This window comes from Schistocerca cancellata, chromosome 3, assembly GCF_023864275.1.
Source record: "Schistocerca cancellata isolate TAMUIC-IGC-003103 chromosome 3, iqSchCanc2.1, whole genome shotgun sequence".
Classification (NCBI taxonomy): domain Eukaryota; kingdom Metazoa; phylum Arthropoda; class Insecta; order Orthoptera; family Acrididae; genus Schistocerca; species Schistocerca cancellata.
This window is the reverse complement of record NC_064628.1, coordinates 660,642,462-660,658,348: the sequence shown is the minus strand read 5'-3', so window position 1 is coordinate 660,658,348 and position 15,887 is coordinate 660,642,462. Positions and strand designations below refer to the sequence as shown.

Genomic DNA, 15,887 nt, shown 5'->3' with positions numbered 1-15,887 from the left:
AATCATTGCTCCCACTGTTATCAATTGTGCTCTCCAGGTACTTCAAACTTCCCACTTTCATTAGTACTTGGCCTCTAATATTTATACGCATTACTACTATCATCTCATTTGTCATTGATACCCTCAATTCACACTTCTTTGCATTAAATTTCAATCCATAATGTCCCACCACCGATACATTTGGCCTTTCTTATACCTCTGCCTCTCCATTTCCGCTCACTATTCCATCATCTACAAACACCATTGCTGTCATATTTTCATTCTGTGCCACTCACGCCATTATGCCATCCTTAATGATGGTGAAAAGTACAGAGGGTTGTGCACTCTGTTGCTTCAGCCCAATTTTCTTTTCTAACCAGTCTGTCTTCCCTTCTCTTACTTTTACGCACCTCACACTTCCTTATACATCTCCTTAATTCTTCTCATAGTCAGTCTTCAAATTTGCCTTTCCTGAATGGTTTTCCAAATTGTGCCTCTCCTCACGCTATCACACGCCTTCTCAATATTCAGGAACAACAATACTAAGTCCTTATCATATTTTTAATGTATCTCTCACAGCTGCCTTATGGTAAAAAGTGGATCCACTGACAGCCTTTGTTGTCTACCTCTCTGTCTTCCTATCATCTTCCATACTCTCTTTTCCAAGACCTTCCCAAATTCCTTGATAGCATGACACGTCAATGTAATATCCCTTTAATTCTGATAATTTCCTGCAACTCTTCTTAAAAATTGACGGTATGATTCCATTTTTCCAGTCATTGTGGTCCTCCCTTATTTCCCTACTGTTCTCCAGTCCACATCTTTTCCTTCTTTCGTGGTCCGTTCCCATTTGGCTTGTGTAAATACTGTCACAGAACCCACATCTAAAGCCATTAACAATTGCATGACTGAATGTATCAAATTTTTTTTATCCAAACTATGGCATAAAATATTTAGCAGGTCATCTGATGATGGGCTATGCCCAAAAAGTGTTATGAAAATAAAGCAGTTCCATTAACATCTAATGACTATTTTTTCTGACCTATCAGCCTTTTTGAATCACAATAAAAAAATCATTCAAATTGTTGCAGGCTTTACTAATGTTGTCTTCCATCCGTTTCTTCTTTTCCCCTTCCACCTTCTTCTCAGTGTATTCCTTTCTTGTTTTCTGTATTCTCTGTTGAAACCATATACAGAGTGCTTTTTTCTGTGCAGCTTCCTTGTTTCTTAATCTCCGGTTCTTCTGCACACTTTTTCTGCTGCTTCCATAATCTTTGTTTTGAACCTTCCCAATCCTCCTCTGCTGTCTGCTTTTCATCCCATTGTAAGTTGCTCTTTACTGTTGTCTGAAATTTTCTTTGCATTTCACTTCTTTCAATTTCCGCACCCTTAACATTCTGTTCTGTCTTTCTGCCCACCCCACCCTCCTTTCTCCTCTTTAATACTTACAACATTTACTGCAAAAAGATACTGATTGCCATCTAGGGCTTTGGAAGGTGTTACCTTGACATCAGTGACTGTTCTCTTTGTGTTCTGTTCACATATTATGTAGTCTACCACACATTTATTCAACAAATTGATTGCTGTACCACATTACTTTATGACTTTCATCCTTAAACCAGGTATTGCGGCCTGCTAGTCCATTCCTTTTACAAAATCCTAACAGTTTTCATTCTCCATCATTTTTCCTTCCCTATCATGCCATTTCTAAAACTTCCTCATTCTCTTGTCTTTCCTTGTCAGTATGTGCATTTAGGTCTGCCTATATCGTGATCTGTCCAGCCAGTTGTCTGTGCATGTACTTGAAGAATTTCCATTTCCTTTCACTTTACCTGTGACGACAATCATTCTGTCACATATTCTCGTGATCTCCTCTTTCAGTGTTCCTCTGCCACTGCATGTCCTCAGTTTTCCTCATTCCCATTCTAGTACAGAGTATACCGACTCTTCAGTTCCTTACTGCCTTTAACCTTCCACCTGATTTCTGACAAAGCTAGAATATCCAGTCTCCTCCTGATCCTAAAGTCCAGAACTCCCCCTGTTTCCTCTGTATGTTCACTGTGCTAAATATTAATCCTTGGGAATAACTATATCATCCTTTATGTGCATTGTTTCCCAGTCTTGTTCCCTGTTTGAAACCGTGTATTTTATCCACTACTGGTTTGCTAGGCCTATTGTAGCTGGATTTGTTGTTTTAGTTTTCTACCTAGCTTTTTTGGTCCAGCAGAGAAGGTGTTTTATTTCCCTTCTATACTTCAACAGGCAGCTGCTGCTGACACATCCCATTCTACCACCTAGTGATATGCTCTGTAGGGTTAAGGCTCCCCCAAGAGACGATAACACTGTGTGCAGTATTAAAAATTTCAGACTTACCTGAATTTGATTCATACATAGAAGATAATGTGACCCTGTATCCATTTCTGTTTTACTCTTGTGGGATTGGATGTGGGGTGAGTACTGTTGCCAAGTCAGAAATCTCTGCTTGAGAGGTGTCCATATGTTATATTAAGTCTGTGGAGCTGCAGTTGCCCATCATGCATTTTGTCAGCATGTAGCCCTTTCAAATAACTTTATTTTGTTAAATGTGTCCCAATTACTTGGGTGAAATACACTAAAACGCCAAAGAAACTTGTATAGGCACGCGTATTCAGATACAGAGGTGTGTAAACAGGCAGAATACGGCACTGCAGTCAGCAATGCCTCCATAAGACAATGAGTGTCTGGCGCAATTGTTAGATTGGTTACTGTTGCTACAATAGCAGATTATCAAGACTGAAGTGAGTTTGAACGTGGTGTTATTGTAGGCACATGAGCGACAGGATACAGCCTCTCCGACGTAGTGATGAAGTGGGGATTTTCTCGTACAACCATTTCATGAGTGTAATGTGAATATCAGGAATCCAGTAAAACATCAAATCTCCGACATCACTGCGGCCGGAAAAAGATACTGCAAGAACGGGGCCAACGACGACTGAAGAGAACCGTTCAACATCACAGAAGTGCAACCCTTCTGCAGCTTGCTGCAGATTTCAATACTGGGCCATCAACATGTGCCAGCATGTGAACCATTCAAAGAAACATCATCAATATGGGCTTTAGGAGCTGAAGGCCCACTTGTGTACCCTTGATGGCCACACAACACAAAGCTTTATGCAGCACCTGGGCCCATCAGCACTGACATTTGGCTGTTGATGACTGGAAACATGTTGCCTGATCAGATGAGTGTCTCTTCAGATTGTATCGAGCGGATGGATGTGTACAGGTATGGAGATAACCACATGAATCCATGGACTGTGCATGTCAGCTGGGGACTGTTCAAGCTGGTGTAGCCTATGTAATGGTGTGGGGCGTGTGCAGTTGGAATGATATGGGACCCCTGATATGTCTAGATATGACTGACAGGTGACACGTACAAAAGCATTGTGTCTGGTCATCTGCATCCATTCATGTTCATTCTGCATTCTGAGGAACTTGGGCAATTCCAGCAGGACAATGCGACATCCCACACATCCAGCATTGCTACAGAGTGGCTCCAGAAACACTCTTCTGAGTTTAAACACTTCTGCTGGCCACCACACTCCCCAGACATGAACATTATTGATCATATCGGAGATGCCTTGCAGTGTGCTGTTCAGAAGAGATCTCCACCTCCTCATACTCTTTAGGTTTATGGACAACCCTGGAGGATTCATGGTGTCAGTTCCCTTCTGTCCTACTTCAGACACTAGTAGAGTCCATGCCACGCTGTGTTGTGGCACTTCTGTGTGTGCACAGGGGCCCTACAGGATATTAGGCAGCTGTACCAGTTTCTTAGGCTCTTCAGTGTAAAAATAGTGGGTTACAGTAAAGGAAAGGGTCTCTTGTGCTCACAACAGGTGGATCTGTCTCATCCTAGGGTCTGAGTGACCTATCCTCCCCTTTTAACCTTCCCGAACTGTTAGTTCTTGAAACTTCATAGTGTTTGTACTTTTACATGTGTGTATCAGCAATACTGGCCTCTTGGTCATCTCATAATTTTAGTTTTCTTGAGTGAATATTCTTTTTGATGCACTTTAAATTGGGTATGGCCCTTGTGTTTGATGTTTACAAGGAAAACATTCACTCTTTAGTGAAGGGGATATTACTGCTACAGAATAGATAACATCACTGTTGAGAAGAATAAAGATTGCCTCCACCTGTGATAAATACCACTCCATACCTTGTAGCCCTTATACTAAAGATGTGGCTAGCACACTGGAGTTGCATTCAGGACGACGACGGTTCAGTCCCGTGTCCAGCCATATTGATTTAGGGTTTCCATGATTTCCCTAAATCACTCCAGGCAAATGCCGAGATGGTTCCTTTGAAAGGGCACGGCTGACTTCCTTCCCCATCCTTTCCTAATCGTAGGAGACCGATGACCTCGCTGTCTGGTTTCCTCCTCCAAAACAACCCAACCTCCCTTATACTATCGTACTATTTGTAGTTATCTTCTTTGGCCAAAGAAGATATGTATCCTTTGAAGTCTCTCTCTCTCTCTCTCTCTCTCTCTCTCTCTCTCTCTCTCTCTCTTCACCCCCACCCCCCTCCCCTCCATCTCCACTTATGCTTGACATTGTATAGCATTCTGCCTGTAGCTCAATGACCGTGTGCAGGCCTGTCACCTGGCATTCCAGAGTTCAAAGTAAATCAAGGAAGATTCTCGTTACTCAATTTCCACAAAAATTCATCTCATTAACAAAAACTATGTTTGGTTTTCGTGGTACAAACATTGCCAAATATATAGTGTCAGTTAATACAAGGAATCTGCAGAAATGTAATTGAAAGTAATGCATAAATTGTAAGATCCATCATTTTCGTTTGTAGGCCTCAGACTTCACAGTGCAATTAGCGTGTCTGCATTATACTAAAAGTGTACACACACACACACACACACTGCCTAATATCGTGTAGGGCCTCTGTGAGCACACAGAAGTGCTGCAACATGACACACACACACACACACACACACACACACACACACACACACACACACTGCCTAATATCGTGTAGGGCCTCTGCGAGCACACAGAAGTGCTGCAACATGACGGGCATGGACTTGACTAATGTCTGAAATAGTGCTGGAGGGAACTGACACCATGAATCCTGCAGGGCGGTCCATAAATCTGTAAGAGTACAAGGGGGTGGAGATCTGTTACGAACAGCACATTGCAAGGCATCCCCAGATGTGCTCAATAATGTTCACGTCTAGGGAGTTTGGTGGCCAGTGGAAGTATTTAAACTTGGAATAGTGTTCCTGGAGCCACTCTGTAGCAATTCTGGATGTGTTCTGCAGGAATTGCCTAAGTCCGTCGGAATGCACAGTGGAGATAAATGGATGCAGATGATCAAACAGGATGCTTATGTACGCGTGATCTGTCAAGTCTTTTCAAGATGTATCAGGGGTCCCATATCATTCCAACTGCACCTGCCCCATACAATTACAGTGCCTCCCTCAGCTTGAACAGTCCCCTGCTGACCTGCAGGGTCTGTGGATTCATGAGTTTGTCTCCATACACGTACATGTTCATTCGCTAAATACAATTTAAAATGAGACCCGTTGGACCAGGCAACATGTTTCCAGTCATCAACAGTCCATGGTCGGTGTTGATAGGCCTAGGTGAGGTGTGAAGCTTTGTGTCGTGCAGTCATCAAGGTTACACAACTGGGTCTTTGGCTCTGAAATCTTATATCAATGAAGTTTCTTTGAATGGTTTACACGCTGACACTTGTTGATGGCCCAGTGTTGAAATCTGCAGCAATCTGCGGAATGGTTGCATTTTTGTCATATTGAACGATTCTCTTCAGTTGTTGTTGGTCCCGTTCTTGCAGGATCTTTTTTCTGGCCACAATGATGTCGGAGATTTGATGTTTTGCTGAATTCCTGATATTCATGGTACACTCAGGAAATGTTTGCATGGGAAAATCCCCACTTCATTGCTCCCTCTGAGTTGCTGTGTCCCATCGCTTGTGCGCTGACTATAACATCACCTTCAAACTCACTTAAAAATCTTGATAACCTGGCATTGTAGCAGCGGTAACCGATGTAACAACTGCGGCAGACATTTGTTGTCTTATATAGGCTTTGGTGACAGCAGTGCCGTATTCTTCCTGTTTACATCTATGTGTATGTGAATAGACATGACTATATCAGTTTCTTTGGCACTTCAGTGTGTGTGTGTGTGTGTGTGTGTGTGTGTGTGTGTGTGTGTGTGTGTGTGTGTGTGTGTTTTCCAACTGCTAAAAGTATATTTAGTTACCTGGATTCAAATATAAACATACATGTAAATCTTATTGTTAAATAACTGGCATATTACCCTGTTGCACTGTTTATATACATTTCATGTGTAGAGAACTGATTAGGAAATTACATGATTGCAATAACTGTTGTTTAATGTTCATCTTCCAGTTATTATGTGCATCTCATAGCTCAGTGGTTTGTATGTCTGGCTGCTACGCTGAGGGCCCAGGTTTGATTCCTGGTACTGCCAAAGGTTTTCTGTTAGTGGGAGGACTGATATGGGATTCACTCTGCCTTGTGAGAACAATTGAGGAGGTACTTGAATGAGAAGTAGTGGCACAAAGGTCAAGAAAACTGACAATGGCCAGGAAAGCGGTGTGCGGACTTTAAGCCTCTCCATACTGCATGCAGTGATGCCATTGGCAGAGGACACACGGGGATCCGTTGGTCCTGGTTGGCCCATCAGGGCCAGTATGCAGAGCTTTGCTTTTGTTTCCAGTTATTATAGTGCTGCTACTAATTTCCCAGTCTTCCTTTCCTCTTTGTAGTCATTCATTTGTAAATTCTACTACTAAATGAAGGAGATTTTTTTCCTTGCAAGCAAATATCAGTTGCTCAAATGTGTTTTTGTTTATCATTTCTTTGCAGGCCCAGTATAGATTTGTTTGTGAGAGTGTTCATCGAGCTTATAGCGAAGGCCTTGTCAAACCTTTAGAAGAATTTCAGAGGTGAGGTGCTTGGAGTAAGATAAATGTTGTACTTATATTCACTGTAGAGAGAGTAATCTGAAGTGGTGTGAGATTGTACCATTGAGATATACTATTCGTAATTTGATACAAAATATTTATACTTTGTGTTACGTAACAATTTGCCACTACCTTTAGGGTAGCTGCCTCTAAAGTGTGTGCCACCCTATTGCTTCTGGGTTGATATGTCTGTCAGTGAAATAGTGTTATAATTCACATGAGAAAAGAGAGGGCTATCTTACTACCAGTTTTGAATCTCAGAGATATTTATACGGATTTAAGTTAGTTACCTGCAGTTAGTATAGCCAGTAGCAGTTTGCTGCTAGCTTTATTCTCGGCTGCAGAGAACGTGAATGTCTTTGGCAGTCAGGCTGAATGCGCCTGGGGATCCGTCCTGGTAGTACAGGTGTGAGGAAACAATTCCCAGCAGCAATTGGGGATATAACCCCCCCAGCCGTCCAGTTCATAGTCATTACCTGGATATTGGGCAATGACTACCACTTATTTGTGATATAAACTGTGTGATCTGGAATGACCATTATTTGTTTTATATCGCTTTTGTGTTGCCGGCATCAGACTTAAATCTGAAGCTCTGTAGCATTACTGCCAAGTGTCGATTATATAGAGTACATTAGTTTTGCAATCTGTGTACATCGTTAGCGGTGAATGTGAATTGGTCAGAGAAACACCTGTCCATTTTAAATCTATTAATTGTGTGCATTAAATGTTGTAAATTTGTGAATTGTGTGTGTCATATGACTGTACTTTTCAAGTACACCCTTGTCATGGATGCTGTAGATTACTTTGTATACCAGTGACATTTTACCTGCCAGAAAATAATTGTAAATGTAAATTTTATAACATTGTGTATTGTGTCCAAAAGACGTTGAAAGATATTCGTGAGACAATGTCAGAGTTATAATTCTGCATTCTCACATGTGGTGTTGCTTCTTTACTGCCGCCTAACAGAGGCCTTAGGATCATGTGAAAAATAGTTTTTACTTGATCTTACAGGATTTTGTAATAATTTTGTACATTTTTAACATGCAACTAACTCTTTAAAGAGTAACGATGTGATAATATGAATTTATGTTATTTTGTAAATTTTTATTCACTTTTGTAAAAAAAAGTAAATGTCACTGCATGATGCACATGAGAATATGAAGTTGTCAGAAACCAATAAAGAAGTTTTAATTTCCCTTTTACTCATAATCTGCTATACTGAAGCAATGGTTTGATGCAGATAAATAGATGCATTATTGCCTCTAAATAATCTTGGCTTTAATATTACAAGTAACTTCATTGCTCTGTAGCCAGCAGCAAAGTGTGAAGCAGTTCGGAATGTTTTATCTTTGTTATAGAACTTCAATTTCTCATGTGTGCTCGTCCACCAGCGACACCAACATATCTCACAATACCAGTACAGGAGTGCCTTGCACATGTTGTCCAGACAAAGACATTGTTGAAATGTCTTAAACGCATAGTTTATTCCATAATGAACTGTGTGGCTTGACATTTTCTAGTATTATTAATTGCACTTAGAGTGATGTGTTCATAGAACTACCAGTATTAGTGTAACATACAAAATAAAGTAACATACAGCTGTGAACTTCTTGCGATGTTAACATGTTTTAGAAAGGTGTGAACGATATGGAGATAAAATGTAATTTTTCATAAAATACAATGTGAGTTGAAGTGTGTGTACTGTAGACAAAAATTGCTTATTACAACTTCCCTTACTGAAACATTAGCATAGATCTGTAGGTCCTCAGTTAGCTTACTTTTTATAATGAATAGTTACTTGCACAACAAATAGTTATCATCTATTTACAGGCTGAGAAATTAAAAATATTAGCCTGTTTTACAGTTAATAATTGAGTTTTATCAGATTGATACTGTAAAGAACATTCAGCCCCCTAATGCAGCTGAACTTCAATTTGTAAACAGATATACACTGAATTATGACTTGCTTGCTTTTGTGAACCTTTGATTATTCTGCAGTTTAAATCCTTCCCACCCCTTATCCTCTCTGCACCTCTTCAACCACTGGTGAATCAGATGTGCAGAATTTGAATTGTTATAAACTTCAGTTGTTGTTATAAACCCTTATTGATGGAAATGTTATCAGGTTGAAGTTCTTGACATTTTTCGTAAAGATTTGGCTCCTGTTTTTCATTAGGAGAACAACACAATGTAAGACACACAAAGTATTACAACAAAAAATAATTCTGGAACTTTCCCAGGCCTCAGATAATGCTTAATAATGACCTAGAGCAGATGTTATTCTGTAGCTTATAAAGAGTAGCTTGCCAACAGATATGTAAACTAGTGCTAAACTACAAGCATGCTGTTAATTTTTTAGTGAAACAAACTATTTCTCTGTTTGCTGGTAATCGGTACAGAGATGGAAATATCATTTTAATGGGAAACCTATGTTGCTTAACCTTACACAACACTCAAACAAATGACAAAAAAGTCCTAACTCACTAGTCACTTCTAGAAGGTGTGAAATTCTTTATTTCTGTTTGTTTCTCATTAGCAAATTTTGACATACTTATATCTTTGCATGTGTTAAATTTTTTCCGTGCAGTTACGTTGTTCATCAGATTTGTTTTTGATTAAGCATGCTCTTCCTGGCATCTCCTTCTGTGATTTCATTGTACTTGTTCACCTAATCCAATCCTCTCCATAATTGTGAGCCTGTGATTGTGATTCTTATTGTGTTTGTATGGGGAAAATGATAAGGAAAACTATAAGGTCTTGATTAAAAACGAGTCATTTAACTGCGAGAATGGCTGTAACAATCATTGCACTTAGAGCTACTTCAAAGTCCTTATCTGAAATCAAGGCTGCTAGGTATGATATACATTCTCTTTTATTAAGTATGATTAATTGTTAATTTTGATACAGAGCTTAATAATTCGATGTGTGATTTCTGCACAAGCCAAGAAATATTCATTTTTATGTACTGTAATGTATTTCTTATAAATGTAGTTCAGCTCACTACTGAATCCAAGGCACTGAAGTTCTATATTATTTTCATTAAATATGCAAATGCACTGGCATACATAATCAAACAACTCCTCATTTGGCTTCGTAGGCTGATTTGTCTCTCTTTCCAAACCTTCCTCCCCAAAAGAAGTGATAAGAAAAATCTTCACATTACCAGAATTAAACATGTAACTTCATGTGCATACCATTCTTTTTGGGAAATTTCTTGTCATAGTAACAGATTTTGTAAAAGGATTAATGTGTTACAATGTCACTATCTATATACTAAGATGGTATCTGTTCATGTCCGAAAGAACAGATACCATCGGTGACCATACAGCTCGCTAGAATGAAATTACATACGTCAACACCTGTAAGCAGCTAAGGGTGTTCATTTCATTTTAAATGTCACTATCACTTCACAACTTGACAAATGCTCTGCAGTCAGTACCCCATTTTCACTGGCTTATTTCTTTTGCAATGCAGAACCACATTTGTTCTAAACTGAGTTACCTCAGGCTATTACACAATGATTTTGTAAAGAAACTGGTTTCACAATGTTTCCAACCGTATGCCAAGTTTCCAATTGTACTGCATCCATTTAATGCTGAAGACAATAAAAATGGATTTAAATGTGAGCTTCCTTTACCGTGGCCATAAAAAACTAACTTAATAAAAGTTCTTACTTTATAAAATTTTACGTAGTTTGTTATCTGAAAATTACAAATCATTTTGTAATAATACATAAAGGAAGATGATCAGTTACGTTAATCCATTCTTACATTGTATTAACCACCGTCAGATTTGTACCCTCAATTTAACTATAAAGCAACACTGTTTACTATCTCTAAGATTAAAGCCAACAGTTTCATTGTATAATGGCATAATTTAACTAGCATGTGCAACACACTACATCGTAAAATGCCCAGATAGAATTACAAAAAGTACACAATATTCATGGCTTTTAGGAACTTGCGTTGTTTTGTAAGGCACCATTTAGCTGCAGTGGCATATGATTTACCCCTTAAGACAGGTGGTGAAACCAAGAAGTTGCACGTTTCCACATTATCCACATGTGCCTTCCACAGTCTCTTTCCTCCTCCTCCTCCTCCTTCTTCTTCTTCTTCTTCTTCTTCTTTTCCTCTTCCTTCCTTCTCTCTCTCTCTCTCTCTCTCTCTCTCTCTCTCTCTCTCTCTCTCTCTCGTGTGTGTGTGTGTGTGTGTGTGTGTGTGTGTGTGTGTGTGTGTGTCCACACACACGTCATGCTACTCCAATTGAAAACCTTGCAGTCTTATTTGTGAGTGTGTTTTGTGGATTGTTTATGAGAAGCTTATGATAGCATTATTCAAGATCGTAATGCAAGAGGGCTAGTGACTTCAAACCAATGCATATAGTGTAGCTTCGTTTTATTATGAATGATTGTCAGTGATAGCATCTACGATAATGAGTTTCTTATGAATGTTATATCTGAAATTCTGCCCTTCTGTTCACAGACTGGCAACATACTGTATCATAAGAAAAGAAGTTTCGTGATTTAAGAAAGGGTTGTGGGGAGTGGCCGTACAATGTCTTTTAGCAAGTGGTTACATCTGTCTTGTAGAATAAGGATTGTTTTTTTTTTTCTGGAAAAACATTCTGATATTGGAGAGTGATATATAAACTATTATCACTGACAGTTTAAATTTGTGTTATGAAAAAAATTATGTGAAAATTTAGCCGTAATGAATCCAGTACTATTGCATAGCATTCTGGTACACGTTCAGACAGGGTTTGGCTCTGAGAGTCTGGCAGAAGTAGATACTATGTTAGGCATTAAAAAGGAAATCATTTAATATGTTCCCTTGGAGTGAATGATAATTCTACAGCATTGTCAAAACTACTACTTAAGAAGCAGTTTATACAAGAATTGATGTTACAGTTCAGTAGTGGTACCTCAAAATACCAAATTATGTTCTCTCTCTGGTTACAAAAAAATTCTCAATTCACTGTTGCCAATCAATTGAATATCCTTCCCTTCTCAGTTACCTCATCTGTAACAGTGCATTTTGAGCTTTGTGAGCCATCAGCAGCACTGTGTCCATCACTTCATTAACAGTAGCCTGTTTTTGAAATTTATCATGTATAGTGCTTCTTTTTTTCCTATGCTTGCTTGATGCTACGTTAAGCTCTGATAGCATGTTAATCCTAATTGTTTGCGCAAAATTTCCTGACTTACATGGCAAGTGCAGAGATTTAAATTCTTGATTATTGAAGTGTTTTATTCTGTGCAGTTGTTAAAACATTAGTCTGAGGAAACATCTTTCTGACTTTGCTCTTAATGTGTATAATACAATGTCAGAATTTTTAAGTATATAAGGATGAAAGAGTAGTTTTACCAGGTAACAGTAAACTGACATGTACAAAGGGAATGGAAGCCCGTAGATACACTGATGTTACAAATGTATATCCTTCATCTATCAAAAGGAGGAGAGGAAAGGGTTCAAGAAAGTGGAACGTGATGTAGAAAGAAACTTTGGGTGAATATTTATAGGATTTATTGCATCTGTGGCAATATAAATTGTTAAGAGCCACTGCTATGAATGCAGTCACTAAGCAAGCCTTTTGCAGATAATTATTGATGACTGCAATGTATTCTATTCATAAATGAATTACAATAACACAAAAGTGATGGTACAGATCTCAGGCTTCTTTAAAGAAATGATTAATTTTTTCCATCTTATAAGTTATTACTGCAGTTACAAATTCAAAAACCTTAATTCCACCCATGAAAGCCAGTATGCTACATTTGTTTCAGACAGTATCGCAGAAGCACCCATCAATGACAAGATTTTGTACTTGGAGAGTGGGTAGGGCAAATTTATCTGTGGACAAGATATGTACAGATGGATGTTCTGTCTTACCCTTTGGTAAAAGGTGCAATGATTAATGTAGAACATTATATTCAGAAGTGAGATTAAACACACAGCTGAGTTTTTCAGATTCGAGTTCCATGGTTTTCCTGAATCACTTCAACGAAATATCAGGATTGTTCCTCCAGCTAGGCAGAACTTGTTTCATGCTTGATTTTTGCCTTATTGTGAGTATCTATAATGACCTTGATGTTGATGGGATGTTAACTCTAACCTAATTACCTTTTTATTATTTTCTCTTATGCTGAGATTGCTAGAAGAGAAGGAAACAGCCTTATGACAAGATGATGATTAATTGTTTGATTGCTACTTTGTGAAAGTAGTAGTGCTTTAACTGTGGTTAGCTGAAGTACCTGCCACATTTTCCCTTGTTACAATACACATTTTTTACACGTGAAAGCTCTCAGTTGAGTTTCAAAAATCTGTGCTTACCTGTCTGAAGTTAATGTCATGACAGTGTGCATTTCACTGTGACTGTATTGCACGTCACATTGGAAGAGGGCACAATTTTGAAGCGGCAGCCCAGTGAGCTTGTCCCATTTTGGACACTTATGTCAAGACTACTGAATGGCAGTAACTGCTCCCTTCCAGCCTATGACATGGCCATCCTTCATTGGCTGCAAAGTTACATTCATTGTTATTCACAACAAGAGCTCCCTCTATTGTCCAGAGTAAGCAAATCTCATCTTCACCATACTTGGTCCCCCACCTCTCTCTTTCTCTATTTGTTAATTGTGCTGCATGTGTTCAGGATAAATTATTGCTGTGCATGACAGACCATATGCGAGTTGCATTGATGGTTCGGTAGTGCTCCCTATTTTACTGGAACGTGGCACAATAATTATACACTGCTCGTTACACACAGTGTGATTAGATACGCTTGCTGCAGTACTTTTTATATTTGGTAATTTGTACATCTTGAATAAGCATTGTAGCTTTTCACTTGTGTTTATGTTGCTTATTTGCGTTACCACAAAAATATGAAGAGGATACAGGCCTTAACTTACAATTAAATCAGAATTAATTTCTAAATATCAGAAATTATGTGGCTGACAATACTTTCCTATAACAATATTTAAATTTTTACTATGTGCACAATGGCACTTGAATTATGAAAAAGATAAATCATAACTTATCGCTTCCCATATTGTCAACTGACTAGGCAAGTTGAGGACTTTACAAACTACTGAAAAATGCAAATGGGGCCATATAGAATTTTGTGCTTGTACTTGTCGAAGGGGACCATTTTGGCAAGTCAATCAGGAGTAAGGCTTTGTGTAAACTGGTTGTTTTTACATGAAATTCCTCACTGTGAAACTTAACTTATGGAGCACAATCAACAGACTATTACTGAGCTACATAATGGAACTTCAAATAATTGACTGTAGGACATTTATCTAATTTCACCTATTTGTCAAAATGTACAAAATATTCTATATAAGGATATTATCATTTTTAACATTCTCAGCTGTAACAGTCAGTTTCCTATTCACAATAAATACAAAAAACCTTTTTGTAAATTGTAATTTTTTAATTTTGTGATGTAAGGAGAGGAAAGATGGAAAATTTTCCTTAAAAAGTTACTGATATGGGAATTCCATGATGCATGTTGTATAAAAATCTGTTTAGTATCTGACACTTCTGTGTGTCTTTATATAGCAACCTCTGATGTTTCTTACAGGGTTATAATTCTTCACCTACCTTGCAAAATGTTTCTTGAGTAACCCACAATTGTCATATTGCCTTCAAACTTTGATGTTGAGACTGTGTGGAAAAAGATCTGACTTTAGAAATATAAAATAATGCACCCTCATTTCAAACTGATTTGTTTTTACAGTGAGTGTATTCTTATCCATGAAATTATAAGACTGTTAAGCAAATACAATTACAAATGCAAATGGTTTCAAAATGTGCTGAAAACATTACACACCATTTTACCCTTCTTGAAATCGTGGTTGGATGCCTGAATTTGGAAAACACCTGTATCAAGTAATTTTGTACTAATTAATACTTAACAAAATTTTGATATTATTTCTGAGAGGAAAACAAGAAGGGTTTAATTGCCTTTGCTATTATTGCTAAAGTACTGGTCTCCTATACTGAAAAAGAAATTTGTATGCATTTACATTTGTAATGAAATTGATAAGTTCTTTGCATCTGTAGACCAGTGTTGCTGCATGTGGAAGTGGTTGCAATAACGGTAGTGACAATGAAGTGATTTTCAGTGAATACAGATCTACTTTGGCACTTTATTTTCAGTGAATACAGATCTACTTTGGCACTTGTTTTCATATTTTTGAGTCAAATAATTTCATTAACAATTGTGTAACAGTTTTGTAAATGTAAATTTTCTGTCCTATAATGTCAATGCGATGGAAGACTGCAGCATATTACACATCCTTTTACAAAAAATTTAGTATGAGTTTACAAGAAGAATAATAAAAGAAAATTGTATTTTAGTGTATATTTAACAGTTATACAAATTATTCGATACCATTTTAATATGTCAAAAACATTATGTGCAGATAATAGCAAAAAATCTTGGTGCAATGTTCGTATTATTATTATTCTTGTAGGTGTATGAAAACATAAACAGTTTTTGTTGATTTAATAAAATGAGAAGAAAGAACCAACGTTTTTATAATTTAAATGTGATAGTGGCAAATCCTGGATTTAATGTAATCAATAGTATTGGAAAAAACAGCCATTCACTCTGTAGGTTGGTATGGTTATAAATTCTTAGTCAGAAAATGTAAATGAAACACAGTATGTTATAAAAACATCATGTATTTTGAAAGATACATTTCATTTGATATATCTAATAAAAAGCATAAATCATTACACACCTAAAATACAGGCATACCAAAATGATACTGTTGCGCAGCTTGGTGGCTGTATAGTATAGTCTTAGTTACAACCTAACCAGTGAAATATTTTCATAAATTAATAGATTTGAAGGGTACATGGGAATAGTGATAAAGGTCCATCAAAACTTGAAATTTG

The 15,887-nt window shown here is 37.8% G+C and overlaps 1 protein-coding gene across 4 annotated transcripts in view; it reads left to right on the top strand.

Annotated features, from left to right (window-relative positions):
- LOC126175633 (tyrosine-protein phosphatase non-receptor type 4) overlaps positions 1-8,967 on the top strand; it is a 171,935-nt gene extending 162,968 nt beyond the window's left edge. For all 4 annotated transcript variants that reach the window (XM_049922520.1, XM_049922522.1, XM_049922521.1 and 1 more), the window contains one exon: positions 6,887-8,967. In XM_049922520.1, the coding sequence (XP_049778477.1) occupies positions 6,887-6,970 (84 nt within the window). In that variant the 3' untranslated portion in view covers positions 6,971-8,967. The remainder of the gene's footprint in view (positions 1-6,886) is intronic.
- The last annotated feature ends 6,920 nt before the right edge of the window (positions 8,968-15,887 follow it).